The sequence below is a fragment of the Lissotriton helveticus genome, chromosome 4_1 (genome assembly GCF_964261635.1).
Source record: "Lissotriton helveticus chromosome 4_1, aLisHel1.1, whole genome shotgun sequence".
In the NCBI taxonomy this organism is placed as follows: domain Eukaryota; kingdom Metazoa; phylum Chordata; class Amphibia; order Caudata; family Salamandridae; genus Lissotriton; species Lissotriton helveticus.
In genome coordinates, this window is record NC_136063.1 from 508,843,428 (window position 1) to 508,868,776 (window position 25,349).

The 25,349-nt window shown below is 43.7% G+C and overlaps 1 protein-coding gene across 1 annotated transcript in view; it reads left to right on the top strand.

The window, feature by feature from the left end:
- The window catches only part of IMPA1 (inositol monophosphatase 1), a 124,486-nt gene that overhangs the window by 17,510 nt on the left and 81,627 nt on the right, over positions 1-25,349 (top strand). Inside the window, exon 6 of the mRNA XM_078687105.1 lies at positions 21,777-21,885. Within this exon, the coding sequence (XP_078543231.1) occupies positions 21,777-21,885 (109 nt within the window). The remainder of the gene's footprint in view (positions 1-21,776; positions 21,886-25,349) is intronic.

The following is a 25,349-nucleotide window of genomic DNA, read 5'->3' on the forward strand; positions in this document are numbered from 1 at the left end:
ATCAAATGGGATATTGAACATGTGTTGTTGCATCTCTGATATGAACCCTGAAACGTGCAACCAAGCATGCCTGCGTAATACAATGGAGAAATGAATCCCTTGTGCAGCGGTATCTGCACCATCTTGGGCACATCTAATTGTAGTGTTCGAGAATTGTTTGCCCTATTAATCAGGTCCTCCCCTCTCCCCAATTATTTTTTATCGTGTATTGGTTGGGAAGGTGTTTTGGCAGCTTTTCGATGTCATCCCGCGTAATTCTGATGGGAGAGCTCACCCACCAAATGTGCAGTGCGCCAAAGATTAACATAACCAACTGCCACGCGTTTACCTGCTGCATCAATATGTTTGCTCTCTTTATCTGGGGAGGAGCATCACCTGTACTCTGGGTAGCTACCCTCTTCCTAGCTGTAGTGACCACTTAGGAATCCACTATTGGGGCCCCCTAATATTTTGTGCTCAATACGGGGAGCAAGTAACCTTGATTTGGCTGGCTCTTTGAAAATCTCATTGGAGACTTTCAGCATGGACCCTAACATGGGTAAGTATTGAACTGAGCGTTCAGGTTTGGAGGGCGCCTCAATTCAAGTCATTTTCCTCCTGAGTGGTGTGCATCTGGACTGTATGGTACTCTGCGGCATGCTGAAGTACACACTGTGGTGTGATAAAGTGCCAATTGCAGTTGACACTTTAACTGGGACTGGTACATCTATGTCTGGGTCTTAAGGATCTATATCATATTTCTCCCAGGGATTGGGACTGTCTGGGTGCCCTACCTTCAACTGATCGCCATGAAAGTAGTGTGCAGAGCTTCTGTTGTCTACATCCTGTTAGTGTGTGGATACTGGCGATGTAGATTTAGGCAGTAGTGTAGTGTCTAATTGCATGGGGCTGGTAGCTTTAGGCTCAAAAGTCTTTTTCTTTGGTGAAGGCTGAGGTTGATCCTTTTATAGGGTAATTTCCCATTTACTGGTTCGACCTGAAAAGTTTGTTTTTTCTCCGAAAGTCCTTGGAGGTTTTCAAAGACATTACATTCCACATTAGGATCTGTGGTAGTTTTGTTTTTCTTTTTAGTAAAAACCTCTTTTGCTGATGATTTGTCCTTTTTTGTGTCTTTTTTGACTGATGCTCCTGTGGAGCGGCGACATTCAATATGATTTTTGACGCCAATAGCTTTTTCCGCACCTTTGGTTGGGTTGATGCCAGAGGCTAATGTGAAGTCAACAGCTTGTGCCTGCTTGACTCTAATGACTTCTCCGGCACCCTGGTGGTACACGCCATCAAAGTATTTGATGGCATAGAGGGCTGCTCGTGCATTGAGGGCTTCTTTGACATTGACAGCTGCTGCGGCTTCGAGGGCTCCTTGTCCCCTCCCAATTTGACGTTGTGGCCTGGAACCCAATTGGGATTGGATTATGGTCCTATCTCTTCTCCAAGGCACGCACTCTGTTTCTACCAAAGCCCCTGGGCTGTGGTGCACCATGGGGTGATGATATGGTGTGTGGGGCTAAGGGTTTCAAGTATACGAGGGTCTGGTGACTAAGGGTACTCACTGCCCTCTGAGTGGTCTTCTTGAGGCCAGATCTCGTAGCAGTGGGCTCTCCAAAGAGTTCAGTGGTTCGAGGCGATTGTTCTTCTTTATCCTCCTCTTCAGAATGATCAGTCGTGCGAAGTAGTGTGAACTGCTTAAGATGGCGCAGCCTTCCTCGTCCTCTTCGTCCTCCCTTCTGCTGGTGCCGACCTGTTCTTTCTCCGCAGAGAATTTGCCCTCTGCAGTCACCTTCATACTGTGAGCTAGATGTCAGTTGCTTTAGGCGCAGAGGTTTTTTTGTTCTTGAACAGATTGCAGGCTGGACAATCCTGTTTGTTGTGTTTCAGCGACAGGCAGAGGTTGCAGACATTGTATTGGTCTGAATAGGCGTACTTTGCCCCGTATTGTTGGCACTTTTGGAAAAGTCTTTTTCCCCTTCCCTCACCTTGAGCTGAGCATGCTCATTGACGTGGGGCAAGGGGTACACATGAGGCTGCTCATTGGTTGATGAAGTTGTGGAATTTGCTGCAAAAATGTGATGTTTTATGAAGTAGAATGAAAAAGTAAGCGGAGTATCAGGATGCAGAAACTGCTCTGGGTCTCTTCCTTGTCGAGATGACGTAAGGATGATGAAGTCACTCGGAGTTACAATACTTTCTTGTAGACTAAAAAATCAGTCTAACAATGGAACCGTTGATCTTGCGTATTCACTCAAATAGGAGGAGCCATGTCCGCAACAACGAACTTCTTTGCGAAAAACAAGTTGTAGAGTCTGAGCCCAACACAAGATGGCAGGAGTGTGCAGAGCATGTGTTTCTGCAGTCAACACATGGTGGGTGGTGGGTTTTGGGAGGGGTGAGAGGGAGTCTGTCTGTCTTGTAAGGACAAATCAGTCTGCCTGTCTGTCCTGTCGGGACAGACTAGTCTGCCTGTCTGTCTGTCCTGCCCTGACAGGACAGGACAGACATGTCTGTTCTGTCTGTCCTGTCAGGGCAGGACCGAAAGGACTGACTAGTCTGCCTGTCTGTCTGTCCTGTAAGGACAGGCAGACCAGTCTGCCTTTCCTGGCTGTCTGTCTGTCTGTCCTATCTGTCTGTCAGTCAGTGTGGCACTAGCCACTCTTTAGTTATAGACAGGATTCCCATGTTTAGGAATGCCTTATAATTTTGGTCACCAATAACTTTGTCCCCATTTGATGAATATTCAGGAAACATTCCAAATTTAAAGGTTTTGCTACATTGGCAGGGGATGGAATGTTTTGGGGTGATTGGTCTAGGTGGTTTTGGAAAGTTCCCCTTTGCATGGCTGCCCCCCACTTTTTGCCTAATGTTGAGGCTCTTTGACTTAGTGTGCCCGGGGTTCCTGGCAATCCAGGGCCTGGGTTCCTGCCAACCCAGGGCCAGGGTTCTTTCCCTAAAACTGTACTGTTGCACACCCAATCGGCAACTCTCTGGCCCCATGTAAGTCCCTTGTAAAAGGTACCAAGGGCATTGTGACTAGGGAAGGTTTCTAAGGACTGCAGCACATATTTTGCTATCCTTAGAGGCCCGTACCTTAACACACACACTGCTATTGCAGGCTGCATGTTTTGTTGCAGAGCAAAGTGAAGAGTCGACATGGCACACATCCCTGTGTGCCATGCCTACAGCCCACTGCCTGTGGTATTGGTAAGCCACCCCTCTAGCAGGGTGCACTATACCTCCTTTGCTAACCCCACCCCTCAGGTGAAGGAGGCGAGGCACAACTCCAAGTCCCCGCCATCTTGAAGATGGGGAACCCAGCCAACCAGAATGAGGCTTATGCCCCTTCCCACATTAGTATTTAGGGGCACCCTTGAACCTTGCCTCCTCAGACAAGCAAGAAGAAGAGAAGAAGGACCGAAGAGCCGTGTTGAAAGAAGAAGAGGATGACACCAACTGAATTGGTCTCAGCAATACCGGCCTATCCTGACCTCGACATGCTCCAGCGAAACCCCGGTGTGTCCGGCAGCCCCCCTGAACCCAGAGGACCTGCCCTGCCTTCCCTACCAACACTGTCTCCCCTGAGCACCGGATTCGCTCACCAACTGACTCTGGCCAAATCAGTAAGTCTGCATCACTTCACTCGACGCCCACTGCCTGAGTTAGTGTGGCCCAACACCACCAGGAGGTCTCCCCGGCAATCCTGACCTGGGATCTGATGATTACTGACCCACCTCAAGCCTCCCTACGTCACCTGCAGTCTCTATCTGGAGGATCCCTCTGACCGTGACCCGAGCCGGTAAAAAAAGCCCGACACCAAAAGACACCCTTACATCTAACACCCCATGGCTGTGGGTGGCCCAACTGACTGTTTTCCGTCATCCCTCGTCATCCCAACTTACCTCTCCAACCGGTGTTCACCTCCAGAAGATCTTCGTTCCCGAACCTGCAGTGTTTGTTGTGACTGGAGAATCCCCATTGAAACCAGCAGGGCATCCAATGCCAATCTAGCACCCCTTGTGTTCTAGCTCGGTTCCTCCTTTGCCCTAAGCTAAACCCTAGGAGCCTTGCTCCCACATTCAAGTGGCGTGCCTTGAGCAGCCACCATCTGGAGGCCCACTATCCCCCTTTGGATATCATTGGGCCTCAGCGCTCTGCACCCGGCCGCCCTAGTGCCGCTGAGGATGCTTCTTGAGTGCATCCTTGACCATGGGGGAATCCTGGTTCTAACCAGGGCCGGACTGGCTACCGGGCAGTTGTGTGTGCTGCCGAGCTAGGGGCTAATTTCTCTGTGGTGGGGGCTTATTTCGTTGATGGGGACCTGCGTGCGATTTGAAATAAAAAAAGCAAAACGAATTTCGTTTTGCACACGCAGGTCCCCATCAACGAAATTAGCCCCCAGCACGGCAGCACACACAACTGCCCGGTAGCCAGTCCGGCCCTGGTTCTAACCCCAGAATCTCAACTCCCAAGACCAATCACTCACCTTTAAAACGGTAACCTGATTTTCTCCCATAGGATTGCATTGACTGCTTTTCTGTGAAAAAAGTTTGAAGTGTGGAGTTGAAAATCATATTAAAACCTAAGAAAGTGTGTTTTGATAACAAATTGAATTACTTATCTTTTTCTAGGAAATGTCCCAGTGTGGTATCTAGGCATACAAGTATTTAAATAGTTTGCTATCGCACAACCTTTGTTTGGTGAACTGTTTCTTAGTTTCTCTAATGATTTTACTACTTTTCTGGGTGTTCCTTGAGGTGACGTTTCCGTCCTGTAAGTAACGTCTTGAAAATGAATCACTACTAGTGCTTCCAAGAATCTTGGTTGCATCCCCCTTGGGGCACTACACTTACATAAGGTTAAAAGGTTTATTGCAATATAAAACCAATGCTCTTTACTGATCTTTCATAATTTATTAGTTCATTCATATACTTAACACCTTAAAGCGCTTAGATAAATAACGAGCACCTAAGGCAAGTCTTCCGGTCACCATATTACACCCATATAATCACACAATGAGCATTATTCCAAAACGCATGTCATCAAGCATGATAGAAATGTACACAATAGTATGAATAAGAATGTTAAAATGCATTATGGTTTAATTTGTAGATTTTACTCCTTGATGAAGAGCACTTATGCTCGAAATGCATTGGAGTGTATCAAGTACCAAGAGTGCTTTTGAAAAAGTAATGTACTAAGAAGAATGAACCTATGGAATGCAAATAATTTCGATGGAATAGAATGAACGAATAAATTACGAAAGATCAGTAAAGAGCATTGGTTTAATTATTGCAAAGAACCTTTAAACCTTAAAGATGTAAGTGGAGTGCCCAAAGGGGGATGCAACCAAGATTCTTGGAAGCACTAATTGTGTATCTAGGCATACCACACTGAGTAGAAAAAGGTATCTGAAAAGTAATCTAAACAGAGTAATTACAAAGTAACCACACAGTCATTTCAACTTTTAACGAACATTTGACCTACCTGAAACAGTCAACTGCATTCTTCTTGAAAAGTACTATTTCACTTACCTGTAGCAAGTCCTGCTTGGTTATAAAATAAAATACAACTAAGAATTGTCATACAAAACAATTGGTCAGAGTTCAGTCTTTAAGTGTGTGACATATTTCGTGCCTGAATGTGTACAATAAATGCTTTAACACTACCCTCTGATAAAGCCGTACTGCTCGCCCACACTACCACAAATAGACAGTAAGGTATTATCTACTTATACCTCTGTATACCTTTGGGGATCCACAGGACTCTGTGCACACTATACCTTACTTTGGTATAGTATATACAGAGCCAGCTTCCTACAGAGGGTGCTAAGATAAAAGGGTGGTCCCAAAAAGCGTTTTTCCACCAATGCATTTTGCATATTTATTTATGGGTTTTATATAGCGCCTGAATCACCCCCAGATGGGTATCTCTAAGCTTTGGACAGAGCTACTTTGCGGACTGAAGGATATCAGAACAAGGTGGTCTTAAGTAGTTCCCTGAAGCGTGGATAGTCAGGGCATTGTTTCAGGTGAGTTGGAAGCTAGTTCCAGTGCAGGGGAGCAAGGTAGGAGAAAGATTTCCCACCTATTCTCGTTTTCCTAACCCTGGGAACTAAAAGAAGAGATTTGCCTCCTGATCTAAGGGTCCTGGAGGGAACGTAAGGCTTAAGTTTCTTAGAGATGTAGAGAGGACCTTTCCTTTGAGATGTAGAGAGGACCATAGACGTAGCTTGCATAGCGCAAAAATGGCTGAATGGATTTCCATCAAATTTGGCAGGAGTCCACATTATGGAGCGCAGATGGTCCTTTTGGGTCCGACAGGTAAGTATTTTTTTAAGTAATATTGCATTTTAACTTGGCGATATCTGCTGTTGCACTATTTCATGGAAGTACAGCTGTACATAGCGATGAATAGTCACTATGTAAATGGCTAATGACTACCTTTATAAAAGTTAAAGGCAGCCATGTTGTCTTTAGGGACTCTTTGGCTATTTTCTGCGTTCCGCCTTTGCATATAGGTATTAGGTTCGGAATTTCTCTGCTACCTATTACTACTTTATTTAAGTGGTAATAGGTAGGGAAACATTTTTATGTTTTTATATAATTGGAAAAAATGTAAGGAATACCGCAGTACTGCCTCAGGAATCCAATGGCACTTAAAATAAATGAAAAAATGTAATAAGTAAGTGAACCTAAGAATGTACTGTGCAATACTTTACAATTATATATTATTACACTCTACACAACTCCACTATACGACTCCACATGATTCTAATCTATGCCAGTTCAGTGTACACCACTGCACTGCATGCCACTACCTAACACTGCTTTTCCACTGCTTTTATCGCACCAACTTCATTCCAGATTCGAGGAAAGACAATATTTTTCAAACCATCTCTAAGAACGGATACCTAGCCTTCTCAGACAACTACAGGCTCATTGCCTTTTCGCTTCATGTCTACTCTAACGCTTACAAGCATAGGTAAAGGAAAAAATCTGATACCACAAATCCAAACTGACATTAGACAAGGCATGGGAACACTAACAAATTTGTCCGTAATAAAGATCATAGTAGAGAAGGCCAAGCAAAACAAACCTTGATTGTTTGCGTGTTTTGTAGACCTAAAGTCTACCTTTGGTCGGGTCCCTTGAGATCATTTTTGGGAGAAACTGGAGGAATGGGGCATCCCAAAAGACTTTCTTAGGGCAATCATTGCACTGATCGCAGTAACCTCGGCGCAGGTCAAAATAGGAGACGGTAGCAGACGTAGTAGGTGTCCTCCCACAAAACTTCCACCTCCACCCAATTTTGGCATCAGAGAAGATAGGTTGCTTGCAGTATGCACATTAAAAGAAACCTATAAGTCAAACCCCAGTAGGCCTGTAACAAAGCATGAACATCTTAAAAAACGACTTGTTTGATCAAGAGTTTGAGCTGAACTTGAAACGAACATGGTTTGCCTGGTTGATACCAAATTCAAGTCATTTACTTGTTTTATGGAAGGCAAGAAGGTTGAGGTTGCCACCACATACAAATATATTTAGGCATCTGCTTGGAGCATCACATGAACTTTAAACATCATGTTGCTGCCATCCAAGCAAAAGCACAGTTATTAATCCTTGGGTTCAAAACACTGAAAAAGAAACTGAGTTGCCTGTCATTCAGCCCTCATCCTACTGGACCTCTTTGCCACCTTCAACACTCTCACCCAGCACCCTAATCACGAGACCTCACAATACCAGCATCCATGACAAGGCACTGGACTGGATACACTCCTTCCTTATCGACCAAACTCAGCGAGTCAGATTGCCTCCGCTCCACTCAGAACCTAAGAAGCTGTGGAGTGCCCCAGGACTCCTCTCTGAGCCACACTCTCTTCAACTTCTACATAGCCCCCTAGCAGCCTTAGTCCGAAGCCACGGACTCAACATTGTCTCCTAGGACCAATGACACCCTAGCTGATCCTCTCCCTTACCAACAAACCCACAGCCGCCAGGATAAACTTTCACAGCGGAATAAAGACCTTTGCTACCTGGATGATAGACAGCGACCTCAAGCTCAACCCAGACAAGAGCGAAGTACTCCTCCAGCCTGGGACGACTCCTGGTGGCTCGCCGTACTAGGAACCTCTCCCACTCCTACGGACCATGCAAGCAACTTCGGTATCATACTGGACTCCTCGCTCCAATGAACCGCCAGATCAAAGCAGTATCCTCATCCTGCTTTCACATGCTCTGCCTGCTTTGAAAGACATTCAGATGGATACCCACAAAATCCAGAAAGACGCTCACCCATGCACTCATCACCAGCAGACTTGACTATGGCAATGCACTCTATGCTGGTGTCACCCAGAAACCGCTCCGGAAACTGCAGAATGTCCAAACGCCTCAGCCAGACTGGTCCTCGACATCACCCGCCGCAGCAACACCTCTGACAACTTCACTGGCTCCCAATCAACAAGAGAATCTCCTTCAAGCTGCTCACACATGCCTATAAAGCTCTCCATGACGCAGGGACAGATTATCTAAACCACAGCCTCGCATTCCACATACCCGCCAGACAACTCCGCTCCGCCCAACTCGCCCTGACCTCCGTCCTTTGGATCCACAAGACCAGAACTAGAGGAAGATCTTTCTCATACCTCGCTCCCAACACCTGGAACACCCAGCCCCTTCACCTCAGGTTATCCGCGTCGCTGATCCAATTCAGGAAGGACCTCAAGACCTATCTTATCCACTGAATCTCCACATCCAGATGGATCAGCAGCCCCCCTCAATCCTTTGAGACCCTGACTGGTGAGTAGCCGTGCTATCCAAACCCCTGATTGATTCATTCATCTGGAGTTTGGCTTAAAAAGAAATCAGTCAATTGACAGTAGAGTGCCTTTGCCAAATCGTGCTGGAGATTGCACGCTTCCGAGAGTGGCTCCATTAATAATTTGTGCTGGCTTTAAATCGATTATTACAAAAAGGGGGTGGTGATGGACAGAGTATCTGAGTTAATCAGAACACTCCTACCCAGTCAACAGATCAGGGCTTGATCCATCACCGTTTTTTAGCTCACTGCACCATCCCAGTTCAGAACCTGGCTATATGCAAATTAGTCTGTCCCTGGCCCAGTGCATCATGGGAACAGGGGAGACCAAACTACCAAGCCAATTCTTCACTGGAAAGGAAACAAGCTTCCGGGGACCGGTTTCTGGCATTACAGCCGTCTTCGGCCCGGCTTGCTTGAATCCTGATGGTGCAATGAGCAAGGGACTCATGTCTGAGCATACCCTTCCACACTCATGGTGGCCAAAATAAATCGCTTTAAATCGAGGAACATCACAGCAACCAAAAAAGCTCTTTTGGAGAATATTTAAGCCAGGCCATTGAGGAGTTAGGTATTCAAGAACTCTGGGCCAGCAGCATAGGAAAAGCCGCATTTAACCAAGCAACTAACTCCCCAACCTGATTCCTGTCTCGGTTAACTGACAGAAATGCCCTCGCAAGAACACATGCCTGTACAGTAATTAACTCATACAAAATCTTGAGACCTCTGGAGTATTTTTATAGCTCATTTTACCCAGGCCTTAAAGCAGCAATTTGTTACACCGACTAGGGATTATAGACACTAAAGAGTTAATTCCATCTTGAAAAAAAGTTTGCAAAACTAAAGCTGCTGTTTATATGTAAATAAGCAAGAGACGTTAGTGCACATCTTCTGTCTATGCCCGGCGCCCGTGGCCCTATAGAAAAAGCTGTTGAAACCAATCTTCATAAAGCTGCAAATCCACTCCTGTCGCAAGCAATAATTACTTGACTAAAAGGCACCTCAACCCCCCCAGGCTGAAAGGGAGTAACATTTCTAAAATCACTCCTAAAAGAACTGGACCAGTGAAGGAGCAAGGTCAAGCTACCTCCAAGAATGTATATTACACAAATCGCTTGCACTTTACAACCCGATTCAAGAGGTCAACTTTTGAAAATTCCCAAAAACGTTTTGAGAATATGAAGGGGCAAGGACAGGCTACTTTGAATAGTGCTCTATTGCACAAGTCACTTGCACTTTACAATCAAGTTTATTTGTGTAGTTAATAAAAACCATTGCATTACAATTTTATAAGAACCATATGTAATACATTTGATTGTAAAAAGAGAAACCTACAAGCCTTTTCTTGAAACAAAGTAATCAATTAAAAATTCCCGCAGTTGAAACAACTATGAAAAAATTCTATTACACTCATGTAGTATACGGCAGAACACATTAAAACCTTAAAAGTTCCCTGGCACAGCGTGAGATCACTTGGCATTGGAAGTCTAAAGAGGGGCGGTCTGTACGGAGGTGGAGGAATGAATTGGTGAAGTGGTCGAGCTGTGAGAGTGTGTTACGAATGCGCCAGGCGACTAGAATTGGTAATGAGAAGAGCTTGGGCCTGGGAGCTGGTGGTGCAGGCATTAAGGGACTCCCTAACTGAAGGCGAAGAAACTGATCAGTTGTAGGCAGGGATTCCATGTGACTACTTGCTAGTCAACACTTCCTGATAGTTGTCACCCTGGAGCAGGAGGAGGATGGTGGGACCCGCATTAGCAGCAGTTGGGGGGAGGGTACTGTGAAGGGTTCGGAGGAGGGGGTGGTTCGCCGGCTAGCGGCAGCCTCCCGGAACCGGGTGGCCCAGGAAGATTGTTGTGATGATTTAGTGACATGACATTGGAGTGGCCTAGGCTTGGATGGTGAGGGTGGGTTGGTTGTTCTGGGATAAATGCAGAAACGAAGTACTACACTTGACCTGTGTACCGAATAGGGCTTGCGCCGAGGTACCTCCAGTGAACTGACTCATTGAAGCGCCGCCCAGCCTCCGAGATGTGGGCTAATCGGCTGTGTATTGTATTGATGTCGCACTGTACGCTGGGTGCCGTTGGTGTAGGGGTTGACTTGCTGGATGTGTCTATTCCTGATTCTGCAATAAAAATATATTTAAAAAAAAAAAAACCTTAAAAGTTCCCGCTGTTTGGACTTACTGTTTATAGAAATGTAAAAGCCTGGAAGCCCTGTTTGCTCCTTAGGCGCTTTCCCTGTTTTAGTTTTGTATGACCCCCTTGTTTCGTGCAATAAAGTGCAGTTAGCTATTGCAAATATGTACCTCTGAAACCAGATTATGGCACACTGTGCATTCCACTCTGCAGCACGCTCCACTATACACGCTGCTCTGTGCCCACGCGCCGCTCCACTCCGCGCTCCACTCTATGCCACTACACTGTATGCTATTCCACTCTATGCCTCTCCACTCTACAACCCGTCACTCTGTGCCACACCACAGTGCGCTATTACACTGTATATCTCTACCGTCAATCCCTCTACACTCTTATTGCACTTCAAACAGTCTAATCTATGGTATTCCACTCGACAACACTCCACTCTATTCTGTTCTACTGTACGCAACTATTTCACTATACACGACTTCACTGTACCGCACCCCACTCAATGCCAGTCCACTCTATGCTACTCTACGCCACGCCACTAAACGCTATTCCACTGTATGCTGCTCCACTGTACGACACTCCAATCTACGCTACTCCACTGTACCCCCTCAATAATGTATGCCAGAGCCTGCTATACTCTTTCTCTCTAAGTCACTCCACACTACACCACTCTTCTATACCCATTTCTTTGTACATCACTCTAATATGTCCAACTCTGCCCCACTCCACTCTATGCCACTTCTCTGTACCCTACTCTTCTTTACTCTACTTTATTTCACTCTACGCCACTCTACTCTACGCTACTCCACTGTACACCACACCACTCAAATCCATGCCACTCTACTCTAGACTGCTCCACTGTATGCTACTTCAGTGTATGGTCTTATTTAGCTGCTTTCCTAGGATATAGCAGGCCCTTGTGACTCCCCCTTCCGCATGTTTCCAGGAATGGCATGTTCTGCCTCCACAACTTTGCAGCCACAGCCCTTGCATCTTTTTTCTTTGATTGGTGCCCCCAGGAGCCTCACAGGTTAAAGAGCTTGGTTTTTCACCAGACTGAGTTGTGTTCCATGTCTAGGTACTTGGTGGCAGCTCCGGTGGATGCAAGAGGGCTATAGAGGCAAGGTGGGTCCTTATGTTTTTTGATGTTCCATGATTATTGTTGCTGGCATGTGCCGGGTGTTTGGGAAAGCATTTTTGATGGTTGACTGGACCAGTTTGAATGAAAGATATAGGCAGACCCTTAAACCCCCCTTTTAACTTTGGGCCATAAATTTTGAGCGCCTACTGCTGTGACGGATCGCTGACTCAGAGTGGACCACTGCTCACAGCTGCTAGTGGGAATGAGTGAAATGAGGGATTTGCATTCAGGGATTTTTGAGTCAACAAGGTCGATTTTAGTTTCCCCCAAGGTCGATTTTAGTTCTACCTTCCTAGCTAGGGGGTCTGAATCTGTTATTGATTTTATTATGGTTCCAAATAGATTTTCCAACCGGGTGGAAAAATTCGAGGTCCACTCAATTGGTCTGAGTGATCATCTTCCCATAAGTGCGTCCATTAGCATTTATGAGTATAACAAGGTCTCCACTATTGAGTCTTTGGTATAGTCACAAGATATTACAGTAGCACGCCAAAATGGATTGGCACTGAAATGGAGCATTGTGGACCCAGTGGTAAAATCCTCCGAGATTGTAGCCAAGACTTTAGCACACTTTATGGTTTGCTTAGATGAGAACTCCTCTTGGGATGACACCCTGGAGGCCTTTGGCCATATCACAACTGCCATCCAGGACACGTTAACCAGGGCTTATACCGTGAAGACCAATAAAAGTAATGGTTGGTTTGACCCTCATTGCACAAAGGCGTATACTGCCCTGAAGGTCGCTTTAAGATGTACACCTAGGGACCCCGATGTAATTAGAAAATGCAGGAAGGAATAAAACCAAGCAAGGTCCAATCGTAAGAAGGAAATTAAAGACCAAGCATGGCAAAACCTATTAAGGGCATCACAGTATAGAGACTCTAAATCATTCTGGCAGGTAGTAAACACACCCTTTTTTACTAAAAAGGATGCTGCTAGAATCGAAATAGCCATTGATGAAAAAACTTGGATAGATTTTTTCTCCAATGTGTACAAGAATACTCAAGTGCACACTACGAATGAGAACGAGGGAAAAGGGTACCCCCCAACAGAGCGTGACCATCTCCCGATTGATATTGAGATTTCCCTTGAGGAAGTACAGCTAGCAATAAATGGCAGTAAAAATAACAAAGCCCCGGGACCTGACGGGATCCCTAACGATATATACAAAATGAATGCTGACCTATGGGCCCCGCTTTGCACACGGGTCCTTGAAGCATGCTGTGCAAAAGGCTTTATAAATACATGGTCTGAATCGGTTATAATTCCGATATACAAAAAAGGGGATAGGGAGAGTCCATCTAACTATCGACCTATATCCCTACTAGACTCCCTCATGAAAATTCCAAGTAGAGTCGTTTTAAACAAAATGCAAACCTGGGCTGAGGAGCATGGTATTTTAAGTCCTGTACAGTACGGATTCCGAGAAGGTATGGGCACCTTGGAAAAGGTCCTAAACTTTGTTATGTTTCAAGGAAAATACACGTGGGCCAAGGATGGATGTCTCTACGCAGTCTTTGTCGACCTCTCGGCCGCCTTTGACTGCGTGGAACATGCAAAGTTGTGGCAAATATTGGAGGAAATGAATGTTGAGCCCGCCATTGTGCTTTTTCTCCGGCAGCTCTATTCAGGGGCAACTGCCAAGGTTAGATATGGCCTGAGGGGGGAGTGTACTGGGTCTTTCCGCATAGAGAAGGGTGTAAGACAAGGCTGTGTGCAGGCCCCCTTCCTCTTTTCCTTATACACGAACAACCTGGAGGCGGAACTGGGGCTAGCAAAATCGACTCTCCGAGGTATGGTAACAAACAGATTGTCTCCCTTCTTTATGCGGACGACGCAGTATTGATGGCCAGAACGAAGGTGGGCGCCCGGAAGGCCCTTCTGAAGTACGTAGAATTTATGGAAGCCAGGGGCCTTAAAATCAATGCTAAAAAATAATTTGTGATGCTTTGTGGCAAAGGCCGTGCTTCTTGCAAACACCTCAAAGTGGCAGGTTTGAAAATTGAACATACTAAAACCTATCCATATTTGGGGGTATTAATTTATGGCTCGGGCTCCTGGGGACCCGAGGTTAAAAACAGGACCCTATCTTTTAAACGATCTATAGCGGCGCTAATGAATTTTTCTACCAAACTAGGTAAAAGACCGCCCAAAATTATGCTAAAGATCTATGTGGCCAAATGTAGAAGCATCGCACTGTACGGGTCAGGGATCTGGGGGTACCAGGACACATCTTCCATGCAAATTGCAGAAAATAACTTCTTCAGATATTTGTTGGCTCTCCCACAGGCCACGCCTGTTTTTAACTGCCATGCAGAACTTGGCATGGACCATATCACAGACCTGATCAGACTGCAACCGATTTTGCTATGGCGGAGAATATGGGCCACTAAAGCACTTGGCTTAACCCAGGGTATCATTAGGGACGTAATGGGCCTGGATAACGCGAAGCGCATTGCCTGGCTCGAGTATGTCAGGAAAATGCTGACTGACCTGCAAAGGCCTGAGCTATTTAGTAACCCGGACTTGATTTGTTGGGTACCCAAGAAAGTACTGAAAAAGCTATGCATGAATCACTTTGACCTTTTAAGATGCTCAGGGGAGATCATAAAGAAAACGGTAATGCAACATCAACTGTCTTTGATCTGTTATAAAATACAACCCTACCTAACTCTAAGCACAACGGGCTTTGATCGTTTCATTTTGACCAGGTTTAGGTTCAACATATTTCATCGGCTGGTCACATTTCTAACAAAAAATGACTGGACCAGAACCTTAGTACCATGCCCATGCGATAATGTGTCGCTGCATTCTACTTTTCATGTGGTGCTGTTCTGCAAACTGTATGAGGGGGAGCGTTGTAGATGGATCAAACAATACCTGAGATAGGGAGCCTGGCGGCAATGCAGGCCCGCGTACCTTAGTCTGCAACAGTTGGATAATGTTAAATGTACAATGGTTATGATAGGTTTTTTAAAAAGTGTTTTTAAGGAAACGTAATCTAATGATTAGCTAAATTTCGATATGTGACAGACTATGTATAACCCTGATTTAATACTTTTTTTATCTTAAATGTTATTTATTTATTATTAATATATGGAATGTAAAGATGTGTGTGTGTGTGTATATATATATATATATATATATATATATATATGTATATATGTATCGCTGCTTTTATGATTTTATGCAATGAAAATCGAATAAAGCTAATCTGAATCTGAGTCAACAAATGCTTTAAAGAAAAAACGTTTAAAAAAAAGTGGAAAACCCAATATACCCTTGTAGGCTTGGGCAATGAAGAAATCAAAGTAAAGAATGTCTACAAGGGATTTCACTTGTACTACGTAGTTTCTTATGTTACAGTTGAATTTGAGTCAGTCATATACAATCAGACTCTAAAGTGTCCCACAGGACAACCACAGTAGATACAATTTTACACGTACAAAAAGCAGAGCACACGGAAGATCCTATTCGTATAAAATGAATTTATATGATTTGAGCATAATAGTTTTAAGCAGGATACAGTTGAACATACTAGATATCAGCAAATAACGTTATGGACATATGTACAAATAAATTTAACCATAAATGTCATAACCTGCATCAGCTCCTGAAAAATGATAGGCAAATATTAACCAAATATGAATAAATATTGCTAAGGAAACTGTAGGTTTTCTTGGAGTTGATGGGACTGTCGACGTTTCGGTCTGTGTAGGCTCAGTCCATTAGACCATCCTCAGGACAATTGTTTTTTTGCAAGATATAAAAACCTTCTGTTTAATTCGTAGAGAAATGACGGGTAACCTCACGTAAGGGTGGCAATTGAATCACCACGTTCAAATTACTTGTGGTATGAACCGAACACTTTCACAGTTCTGATGAAATCAACATAGCGTCTTGGATTATTTTTCAAGGGTACGATGAAGTAAAAAATTAGTTTGGTAACATGATTTGGATCGTGGAGAAGAAATGCTGAGGTAGCGTCCAGATCTCGGTTAAGGCAGCAACTGGCAGAAAGGCGTCCAGGCATGAAGAAAAAACATCAGTTCCCAGAATGCAATGTGTTGCTGCCTAATGAGTCTTTCTCAAATATATAAACCACATGCAGTGCATGGTCAAGTCCATTTTGGCTAACATTCCTGAATCCTCCTAGGAAGCTAAGCCTTTAACCGCAGTATAGAGTTTGTTGTCGTTTTTAAAAAGTGATTTTCGCCTTCCCGTATCTGTTTACATTTGCCTCTTTGTTGTTCTGCAAACTTGGTATCTTTAAACTGATGCTTTATTCTACCTGTCCTTATATGAATTTACCTCTTGTCTGTGTGCAAACTTGGTGTTTTCAAACTGCTGTTTTGTTCTACCTGCGACTGTATGCGTTTCCTTCCTAGGTTTTCACAAAGACTGTATTAAGTATCACCAACCATACACCTCAGTGGCTAACCAGAGTGTGCTTAGGAGACTGCTTAGTCTGCTTTGTGGCTTTGAACTGTGCTCAGGAAGTGTATGCAGCACTTGTTTTTTGGCGTGAAAAGTGATTAGTTTAAATGCACGAAAAGCAGTATTTCAAGGGTTTTAAAATTGTCCCTTACCTGAAAAGTAGAATCTGGAATCTAGGAAGAGTGGATTGTGCCTGCCGGTATCCAAGGAGATTCTGAGTAGAGAAGCACCTCCCTGCCACAGCAGTCTGAGCTTAAGGTCACTTGGCTCTTATATATATTTTCTATGGGTTGCTGCATCTGTTTCTGTGATTGGCTGCTAGGACTAGTAATTCTATAGTACTAACAGCCTAGGGTTTGAGTTCTGAGTGGGTGTTTGGGCTAGGGTTCCAATTGGCTACTAGGGCTAGAGATTCCTATTGGACTGATTTTTGCTTTGATTTGTTCTTAAGGCTAAGGCTGTGATTGGTTAATAGGGTCAGGTCACTCTCTGGCTCTAAGGGTTAGGGGGTCTGATTGGTTAGGGCTAGGGTTCCTTTGGCTAATAGTGCAATTTTAAGCATAGGGCTCAGAGCGCCTCAGCCCTGGTGTCAAGGCTAATGGTGGAGAGGACATGGGCAGTTGACAGTTTAGGCCTGTTCGGGTTGGGCATAGTGCCAGAGATATTGCCCAGTTTTTACTACCACCTTAAATTCTCCACATCCACCAACATCCAAACACAAAATCAGCAAATGCATTCTACTCCTGCATCACACGCGATCCTCATACAGATGTTAATGTGTATTAAACGACTACACAACCACTACAAAACCCCACAAACGCACACAATTTTACTGCAACACTATGGCACCTGCATTCTCACACAAAACACAACTCTGTCCTTTACCACTAACACAGCCACACATCACTAACACAACACAAAGCCACATTATACATAACTTTAATGCATCTAGATACACACTCCCTGTTCAAACAAAACACCAGCTGTATTGTCTACTTGCTCCTAAAAAATCTCTTTTTATCAAGACAAAACCTATGATCAGCCTTCTATCACACCACCCACCACCTCCTCTTTCCAGCAATTACACACATCCATACAATCCTTACATGCCACTCCACCACACAATTTACCCCTTCCAGGGATCAAATCTCACACAGACCTTCATATCTCTTTCCATCCCCTATACCACACCACATACTCCTCTCCAAAATACATCACCACCCCTGTTCTATTCAAATACCACTCACCAGCAGAGCTGCACATACAAATCTTTCACAAGAAAAACACTACATCAATATCTCCTCTCACTACTCCTCAAAAGCAAAACATGCAGATCTCAATATATTATATTCCTTACTTATAAATTCCATATGTTATCATGTATCTATATATTATTTTAGTCCTATTGTACAAGAGAAAAAATAATACTCTCAAACTTTACTATGTCCTACTATCACCCTACACCTCTAACAATGTATCTTCTTATCTTCACTCTCTCTCATCCCAAGCTCTTTCTACTACTATAATCTTCAAAATAACCTGTCCTAGGCTCCTCCCTCCTCTCCTCCGTCTGGCTCACCCCAAACATCAGTTTACTACTATGATCTCCTAAACAACCCTACTAAAGTCTCCCTAATGTTCTCTCTCTCTCCTTTGGCCCATCCCAAACCTCATTTTTCTATTCTGATTCTCCATCTCCCTAATCCATTTATACAGGCTCTTCCCTCCTCCATATCTCCTTTACTTATTCCAGACCTCAACTTTCTACTATGATCTCCCAATCAACACTGATGGTTTTCTTCCCGCTTCTATCCCTCCATTACTCTATTCAATCCAACTAACAGACTCACATGTCCTCCACTCAAATTAACTTGTACCTCCGTATGCTAATACTATACTCTTATATCCTTAGACTAATCCACCACCAATCCTTTTGGGTTCTGGAGTATTGTGCTATCGCTGTAAAGCCAATTGAGACCTCATCTGAGATAGTAAGCGCTATATAAATACAATTACTGTACGCTATTCCACTGTGTGCCACTCCACTATACTCCACTAGCCTGTATGCCATGTCACTTTATGCTATTCTACTGCACTCCACTCCATGCCATTACATTGTACGCTACTCCACTCTACGCCACTCTACACCCATCTACTGTATTCCACGACACTGTTACTCACTCCACTTTACGTCGCTCCACTGAACACTACTCCACAACTCTGTACTCTACACTATTCCACTGTACCTGACTCTACTTTATGCCACTTCACTATACCCCACTTCACTCCCCTCTGCAGTACGCAATTACACTGTGCTCCACTCCACTGTATGCTACTCCATTCTACGCTACTCCACTCTACCCATCTACACTCCACGTTAATACTGTGCTCTGCTCCACAACAGTCTACGCCCTTCTACTGTACCACACTATACTCCACTGTATAGTGCTACACTGTACGACAATGTACTGTTAATACCAGCGTACAGCACTCTACTTTACTCTATAGCACTTTATGACACTTTATTCTAAGACCCTCTAGGCAACTTCCTCTATGCCTCTCCACCCACTTAATATACTGTACTCTGAGCCACTACTACATTGTAGGCCGCGTCTGCACTCTGCTCCACTGCACGCTACTCTTTGCCACTCGGCTGTACTACAGTGTTTCCCACTCCGCTCTATCATAATGTACCACACTCTGCACCACCCCACTGTACAAGACTTTCATCCACTCTATGACACTACTCAATGACACTTTGCGGTACTATGCACAACTCCACTCCAATGTACCACACACCACTCCACTCTATAACAATTTACTCTATTGTTTACTAAGCCATTCCACTCTATTTAATGCCACTTTACTCTAAAACACACTACTCTCCTCTATCCTGTGCCACTTCACTGGACTCTACTCCACTGCTCAACAGTTTACCTCGCTCTATGGCACTGTACAACACTCCACTCTACCCCACTGTACCACACGCTACTCCACTCTGTGCAACTCCACTCTACAAGACTCTACTACATTGATTGTCAATATATAACACTGTACATTCCATGCCCCTATGCTACACTGTACAACCTCCTACTCCACTCTATGCCCCTACACCCCAATCTACTATACTCTACATTACGACACTTTCCAACACTCTGTGACACACCACTTTACCCGTACCGTACAAGATGCTACTCCAATTTATAACACTTTACTTGACTCTACACCTGTCCACTCTAGTGCACTCCACGCCAGTGTACTATACAACACACCACTGCACTATATTAGATCCGTGTCCAAAAGTATATTCTTCAAAGTTCTTCTTTTATTTAAACGGGGTTAAAACACGATCAGGATGAACTAAACAGCCGACGCATTTCGTCCATACACATGGACTTCTTCAGGGCATAGCTAGTTTGCATACGATGAAAGACGGCAATTTGGCCAAGGAGTTTAAAGTAGTAGCCGGTATGGTATAATCCCTCTCGCTTATTTTTTTAAACACATAAAGAATCTCATCACATATATTGAGCGAAAGGGTATGAAGTTAATCTGGTCAGAAGTAGGTGGTATGTCCTGGTTTGATATCGCCAGTAGTCCAGATTCTCTTCAATGGGATTTCCCCTTTTGAAATATCTGTGGTCAAATTTGCCCTTTTTGTAAATTAGTCTGTACTGTAAACTAACCTAACCAAGAACATGAAAAGTCTTAACGTCGTGTAAAAAGGAAAACCATTACAACAGAAAATCCCAATTAATAGGATTCTTTGAGTGGGTTCACTTTTGAACAAAGCTTCACCGACCTTCCATTTCATAGTCCTACCCAGCCTTATTTAAGTTTTCTTATTATGTTGAACAAAATAGGTTCACAATATCCCTTCTTGATTGCTTCTAAAATATTGTTCTCTGATGCGCTTCACAAGACATTAGCAACATTTATATATTAGAAATAATAACCATACTAACTTCTACTTTTTCAGCTACCTGAAATGCATAACCTGACGTTTGTTACTGATGTCTTGTAGTTGCAAACTAGCTTCTCTATCGGTGTGGAAATACACATTTTTGTGGTGGAATCTGGGGATAGCATAATCTCTGTACACAAAACACATTTGCGCAATGTAGGTCAACATAAGTTTTAACTCTTTGGATACCCATCTCCACCCCTAGTATTGATGTAGCATATACTGACTCGAGTTATCTCCATATCCCCCAACAAAGTCCTCATGGAGATTGTGGCACCTTTCTAGCTCTATGAGCCCATACACCAGCAGACCCACACAATAGTGTTGAAGTATTTTTGTGATTCAACATGAAATGCCTGTCCCAGATATTCTCAGTTCTTTGGTCGATTTCCTCACCCGGGTCATCTTCCCCATTTTCCTACTTATATAAGCTGGGGCAGATGAGTAATGGGATAGGGCATGGATAGCAGGGCAGGGCATGGCCTAAAGACAGTAAAAGGCCTAACGCCCTGCCTTGAACCCTATCAACATACAACCTCCCTCTCCTCCAATTTTATAAGTTAAATACTTGCCTTCTAATCCCCTCTGTGCCCATATGATCTGAATTTGCTTTGACAAGAGCATCTGTGAGAGTTGCGTGTAAGCATGTGTTGAATTCTTCTGCCAGCTTAGGTCTTCAGGGGCAACTCTGACCCTGAAAAAAGTGTATGGCGCGGATATAGTGCTGCTCTTGTCTCCCATCTCCTTTAAATCTGTGGAGACCTAAGAGAAGCGGAAGAAAACTGGTGAGACCACTAACCACCATTCAGCTGCTTTGCTTGTGTACTTTGGGGACATGGGTAAGATTGTGAAACTTCCCCTGATGACATTGCAGCAGTGGCTAACGATTTTGAGTGCCCCCTGTTACATAATTTCAGTGAATCACAGGATAAAGATCCAGTTATGACCGAGGCTTTCTATGCAAGCCATATGAATCAACAGTTTTCACTAATACCCAAGTTAGTTTCTGGAGTTAACGACTTTAGAGTGGTAATGCTCTGAGTGACCTAGATATCTTGAGTGCACATATTGGTCCACTAAAATCACATTTGGCTATGATAACATGTAAAATCCCAGCTGTATGATATGAAATCCTCATGTTCGACAAAGCTGTCAATGTCAATTTAGTTTACCTATTTTTTTTCTCCTGTTGCAGAACTATACTGATATTGAGTTTCAATCAAATACTAAATATATCACATTTTCAAGTGGTGTAACTGTTGTTATTTTGCAATTACAGATTGAATTTGGAGTGGTGTACAGTTGTGTAGAAGATAAAATGTACACTGGTAGAAAAGGAAAGGGGTCGTTTTGCAACGGTCAGAAACTCCAGGTGTCTGGTCAGAAAGGTAAGTTTTAAAATATATTTGCCTAACATATATGCTCGCAATGATCACAAATCAGGCATCCCAAACCAGAATTTCTCTGCTCGAGTATTCTTGTCACTATTTAGGAATTTCTGCTGGTGACTAATAATGCAGACTTTCCACACTAGTGTATTTTGTTTTTTATGCTTTCATCTTCTGAAATAATAAGCAAGCAGTAAAGCTTAAAACCATGAGAGGTTACATCTTGACAATTCACTAGAAAACAGGGAGGAAGTCCTTAGGTTATACGGGTGTCAAACCTCGCTATTGGTGAGATCTCTTGAGACCAGATAATGAATGGGTGTGTGCTTAATTCGCTCACAAAGCACCATTAAACCTGGCCACAGTTGCACATCTAGAGTTTCACCAGAGCAGATACTTCTGAAGCCTAGGATCAGAAGATTCAAGCCTGACTATAGTTGTACCAGATTGGAATGAGCCAGTCTGTGACCATGTTAAGTCAATGTGGCCTTTCCATGGTCACTGTTTGTGGCTGTTCCTTTCAGGAATTTGCTATTTTTTTCTGTTACATGAATGTGAGTATATTTAGACTTTTCACCTGTGACGGTTGCAGGGCATTTTGGGAAGCGAAACATGGTGGCATCCATGCAAACACCACCACTCCAGATTCCTTAAGAACTTTAGGTTTCAGAAATATCTAGGACTACTCGGGTTCTGACAAATGCTGCAGCCACCCCCTGTGGAAAGTGAGAGGAAAATGCTGTTTTGTTAGGCATAGATGAGACCGTTTCATAGGCGTTGGGGTAAGAACGTGCTGAGATCTAGGCAAGCCATACCTCGCTGCATTTGTCTTGGTCTCTAGTTTTCATAACTGTCCAGGGTTGATAAGATTGCCTGGGTATCAGCTGACCACTGACGCAAATATGACATCTCCACATCTGATCTGTAAAAAAAAAAGAGTTCCGAGGAAAGCGGTTCAAAGGCCTGTCTGTGGTTGCTGTTTTGTCCTTGCCATGGGTAATAAGCCCACTCACACAAGTGAGTTAGAGTTTTCATCAGAAGAAGTGTAGGAATACTGTGTGATAGGACTCAAAATCTCAGCAATTCCAGAATGTTTTCTCATAAAAATATGAGGAAAGTCAGCGATTTCATCTAAAGCTGGAATATTACTGATCTTTCTGGATAAGAAGGTGGGCAGGGATCTGCACAAGCCACACCTCGATAATTTCTACTGGGTTTTCAGTTCTCAGACATACCTGGAGGTGGTAGGGTTTACTACTGTGTCAGCCTTTCTTATTCATAATTATAGCACCTAGCCATCATTCCAAAATGAGTTTTTTTGTAAAGCTTTTTTCTTGTCCTATCCATGGTTGTATTTTTCGACCTTTCCTCTCACTGGCATTGGGACCATCCATGGCTAGCAAGGGGGAAAAACACATTTAACAGCACGGTTTTAAAGTCCCTAACAAATTAGCTAGAATTCAAAATGGAATATGTGGAGGGTGCTCATGATACAATACGCTGCCAAAGGCACATGTCACAAATTAGGTATGAGTTCAATTTTATCATAGAGAAAAACACAGTAAACAGAAAACTAAAAGCTGCCATTCCATCAAAAAGAATGGATTGCCACATGTATCTCATCTATATCAGCAGTAATGCCATGTCAGAAGCGGACATCCGCCACAGATCCACATCGCTTGTTACTAGAACGCTTAACCAGTCAGTTATATATTGAATGCTTCTAAGAGTGTCAGTAACCCAACAATCTCGTTGACATTCATGTACCACGCTGCCACTTTCCATAACATCACTGCAACTCACTGAACTAACACACTCGCAGCTTGACATTCAATTACACTTTAACAGATCTGTAAACCACAATACCAGTCAACCACCAAACACATTGCCACTGTCCTTCTCCTATTCAGCCATGTCATCAGCCTGTCAAACACATCAGCACTTGCATAACATCCGGCATAGTCAGCATTGTTTTTCAGTCAAACACATGACTCGAAATATGTAAAACAAATATACTTTCAATGTTTTTTTCACTAATAAGTACTCATACTACATGAGGCAATACACCTACATGGAAAAGCAGAATTGGAAAAATAATGCTAAACAAAAGCCTAAAACAAAAACTGACCAGTCCCTCACAAATTTTATGTTTTAGGAAGGTACCCAAAATGTCTCCTTTGTGTGGTGCAAAGTAGAATAGAGGGTGTGGCAGCCAGCTGAGTTTGAACTTCGCTGGGGATAGTAGTTTCTGTCCTTGCTCTTGATTCCCTAGCTGGCACAAACTTGACACCTTCAATAAGTTTAGTGCTCCTTCCCTGTTAGAGAAAGAACATCCAAAGGGTATTGTTCAACCAGCCTTGAGACACCATCTAACATTAAGTGTATAGCGCCACCTTCATCCACTATGTGCTTGCTATTAAAGTTTAGAAACTACATTGTAGATAACCCTTTCTGTTGTGTTTACTGCCAATCTCATGCCAAATGCTTGTCTGTAAGACGGAAGCATGGGGGTATTTTTCAGCCATGTGATCTAAAATAGACACTGGTGATGTCTCTGCCTGTATGGAGTTCCCTTCGTTCATGAAACTTGATGGCGAGCAGGTCTTGATATCACTGCCTTCTTAAAGGTATCTTAACCGGTAGTATGACAGAACCACGCATGCAATTATATCACATGCCATAACAACACAGTCGACTGTGACTGTGTCTTCACCACGCATACTTTTACAGGACATTTTGTGGTAAAGGCTTCTGTGTGGTAAGATTACATATGATCCCTAAAATCCGGCCGCAGCCCTAAAAACTACCCCAGCCCCAATGCTCTAAGCCCTAAAACAGGCCCCAGCCATAAAAACTGCCCTGTTCTGAGCCCTCAAACCCAACCCTAAAACCTACCGTGCCCCCCTAAAACCTACCGTGCCCCACCCACCCCTTGCCTGGAGTCCTAGAACCCGGCCCCTCGCCCTACTTACCAAGCCGCATCCCGATCCTTCCTGTCTTTAGCCTTCCAGTTCCTTCCATTCTACCCGCCAATCCGCTCTGAATCTAGAGCGCTGACTGTTTTTACCATGCATATGCAAAAGGCATATGCGTGGTAAATGCAAGCGTGGTAACGCTTGCGCAGTAACGGAACACATGGTTCCATCTGCGTTGTAAATGCCATTTCTCTTAACTACCAGCTTATTCGGAAACGTTTTTCAGTTGCTCCGGATTGTACCACATGAAAAAGGGCCCAGGGAAACAACTACTTGAAAAGTAGAATTTTGCTATAAAAATGCCCTTGGATCCTAAACCCAGGGAAACCGAAATGCTGAAGTCCTTCCCAATGTAAATTCAAATTCTGTGTGTTTAAACAGGAGAGCTTTCACATAGCTGGTACAATTTTTAATACCATAATGAGCTTGCTTGTTTCTGTTGTTTGTTTTTAAACAGCAAAACCCCTTTGTAAAACACCAATGACTTTC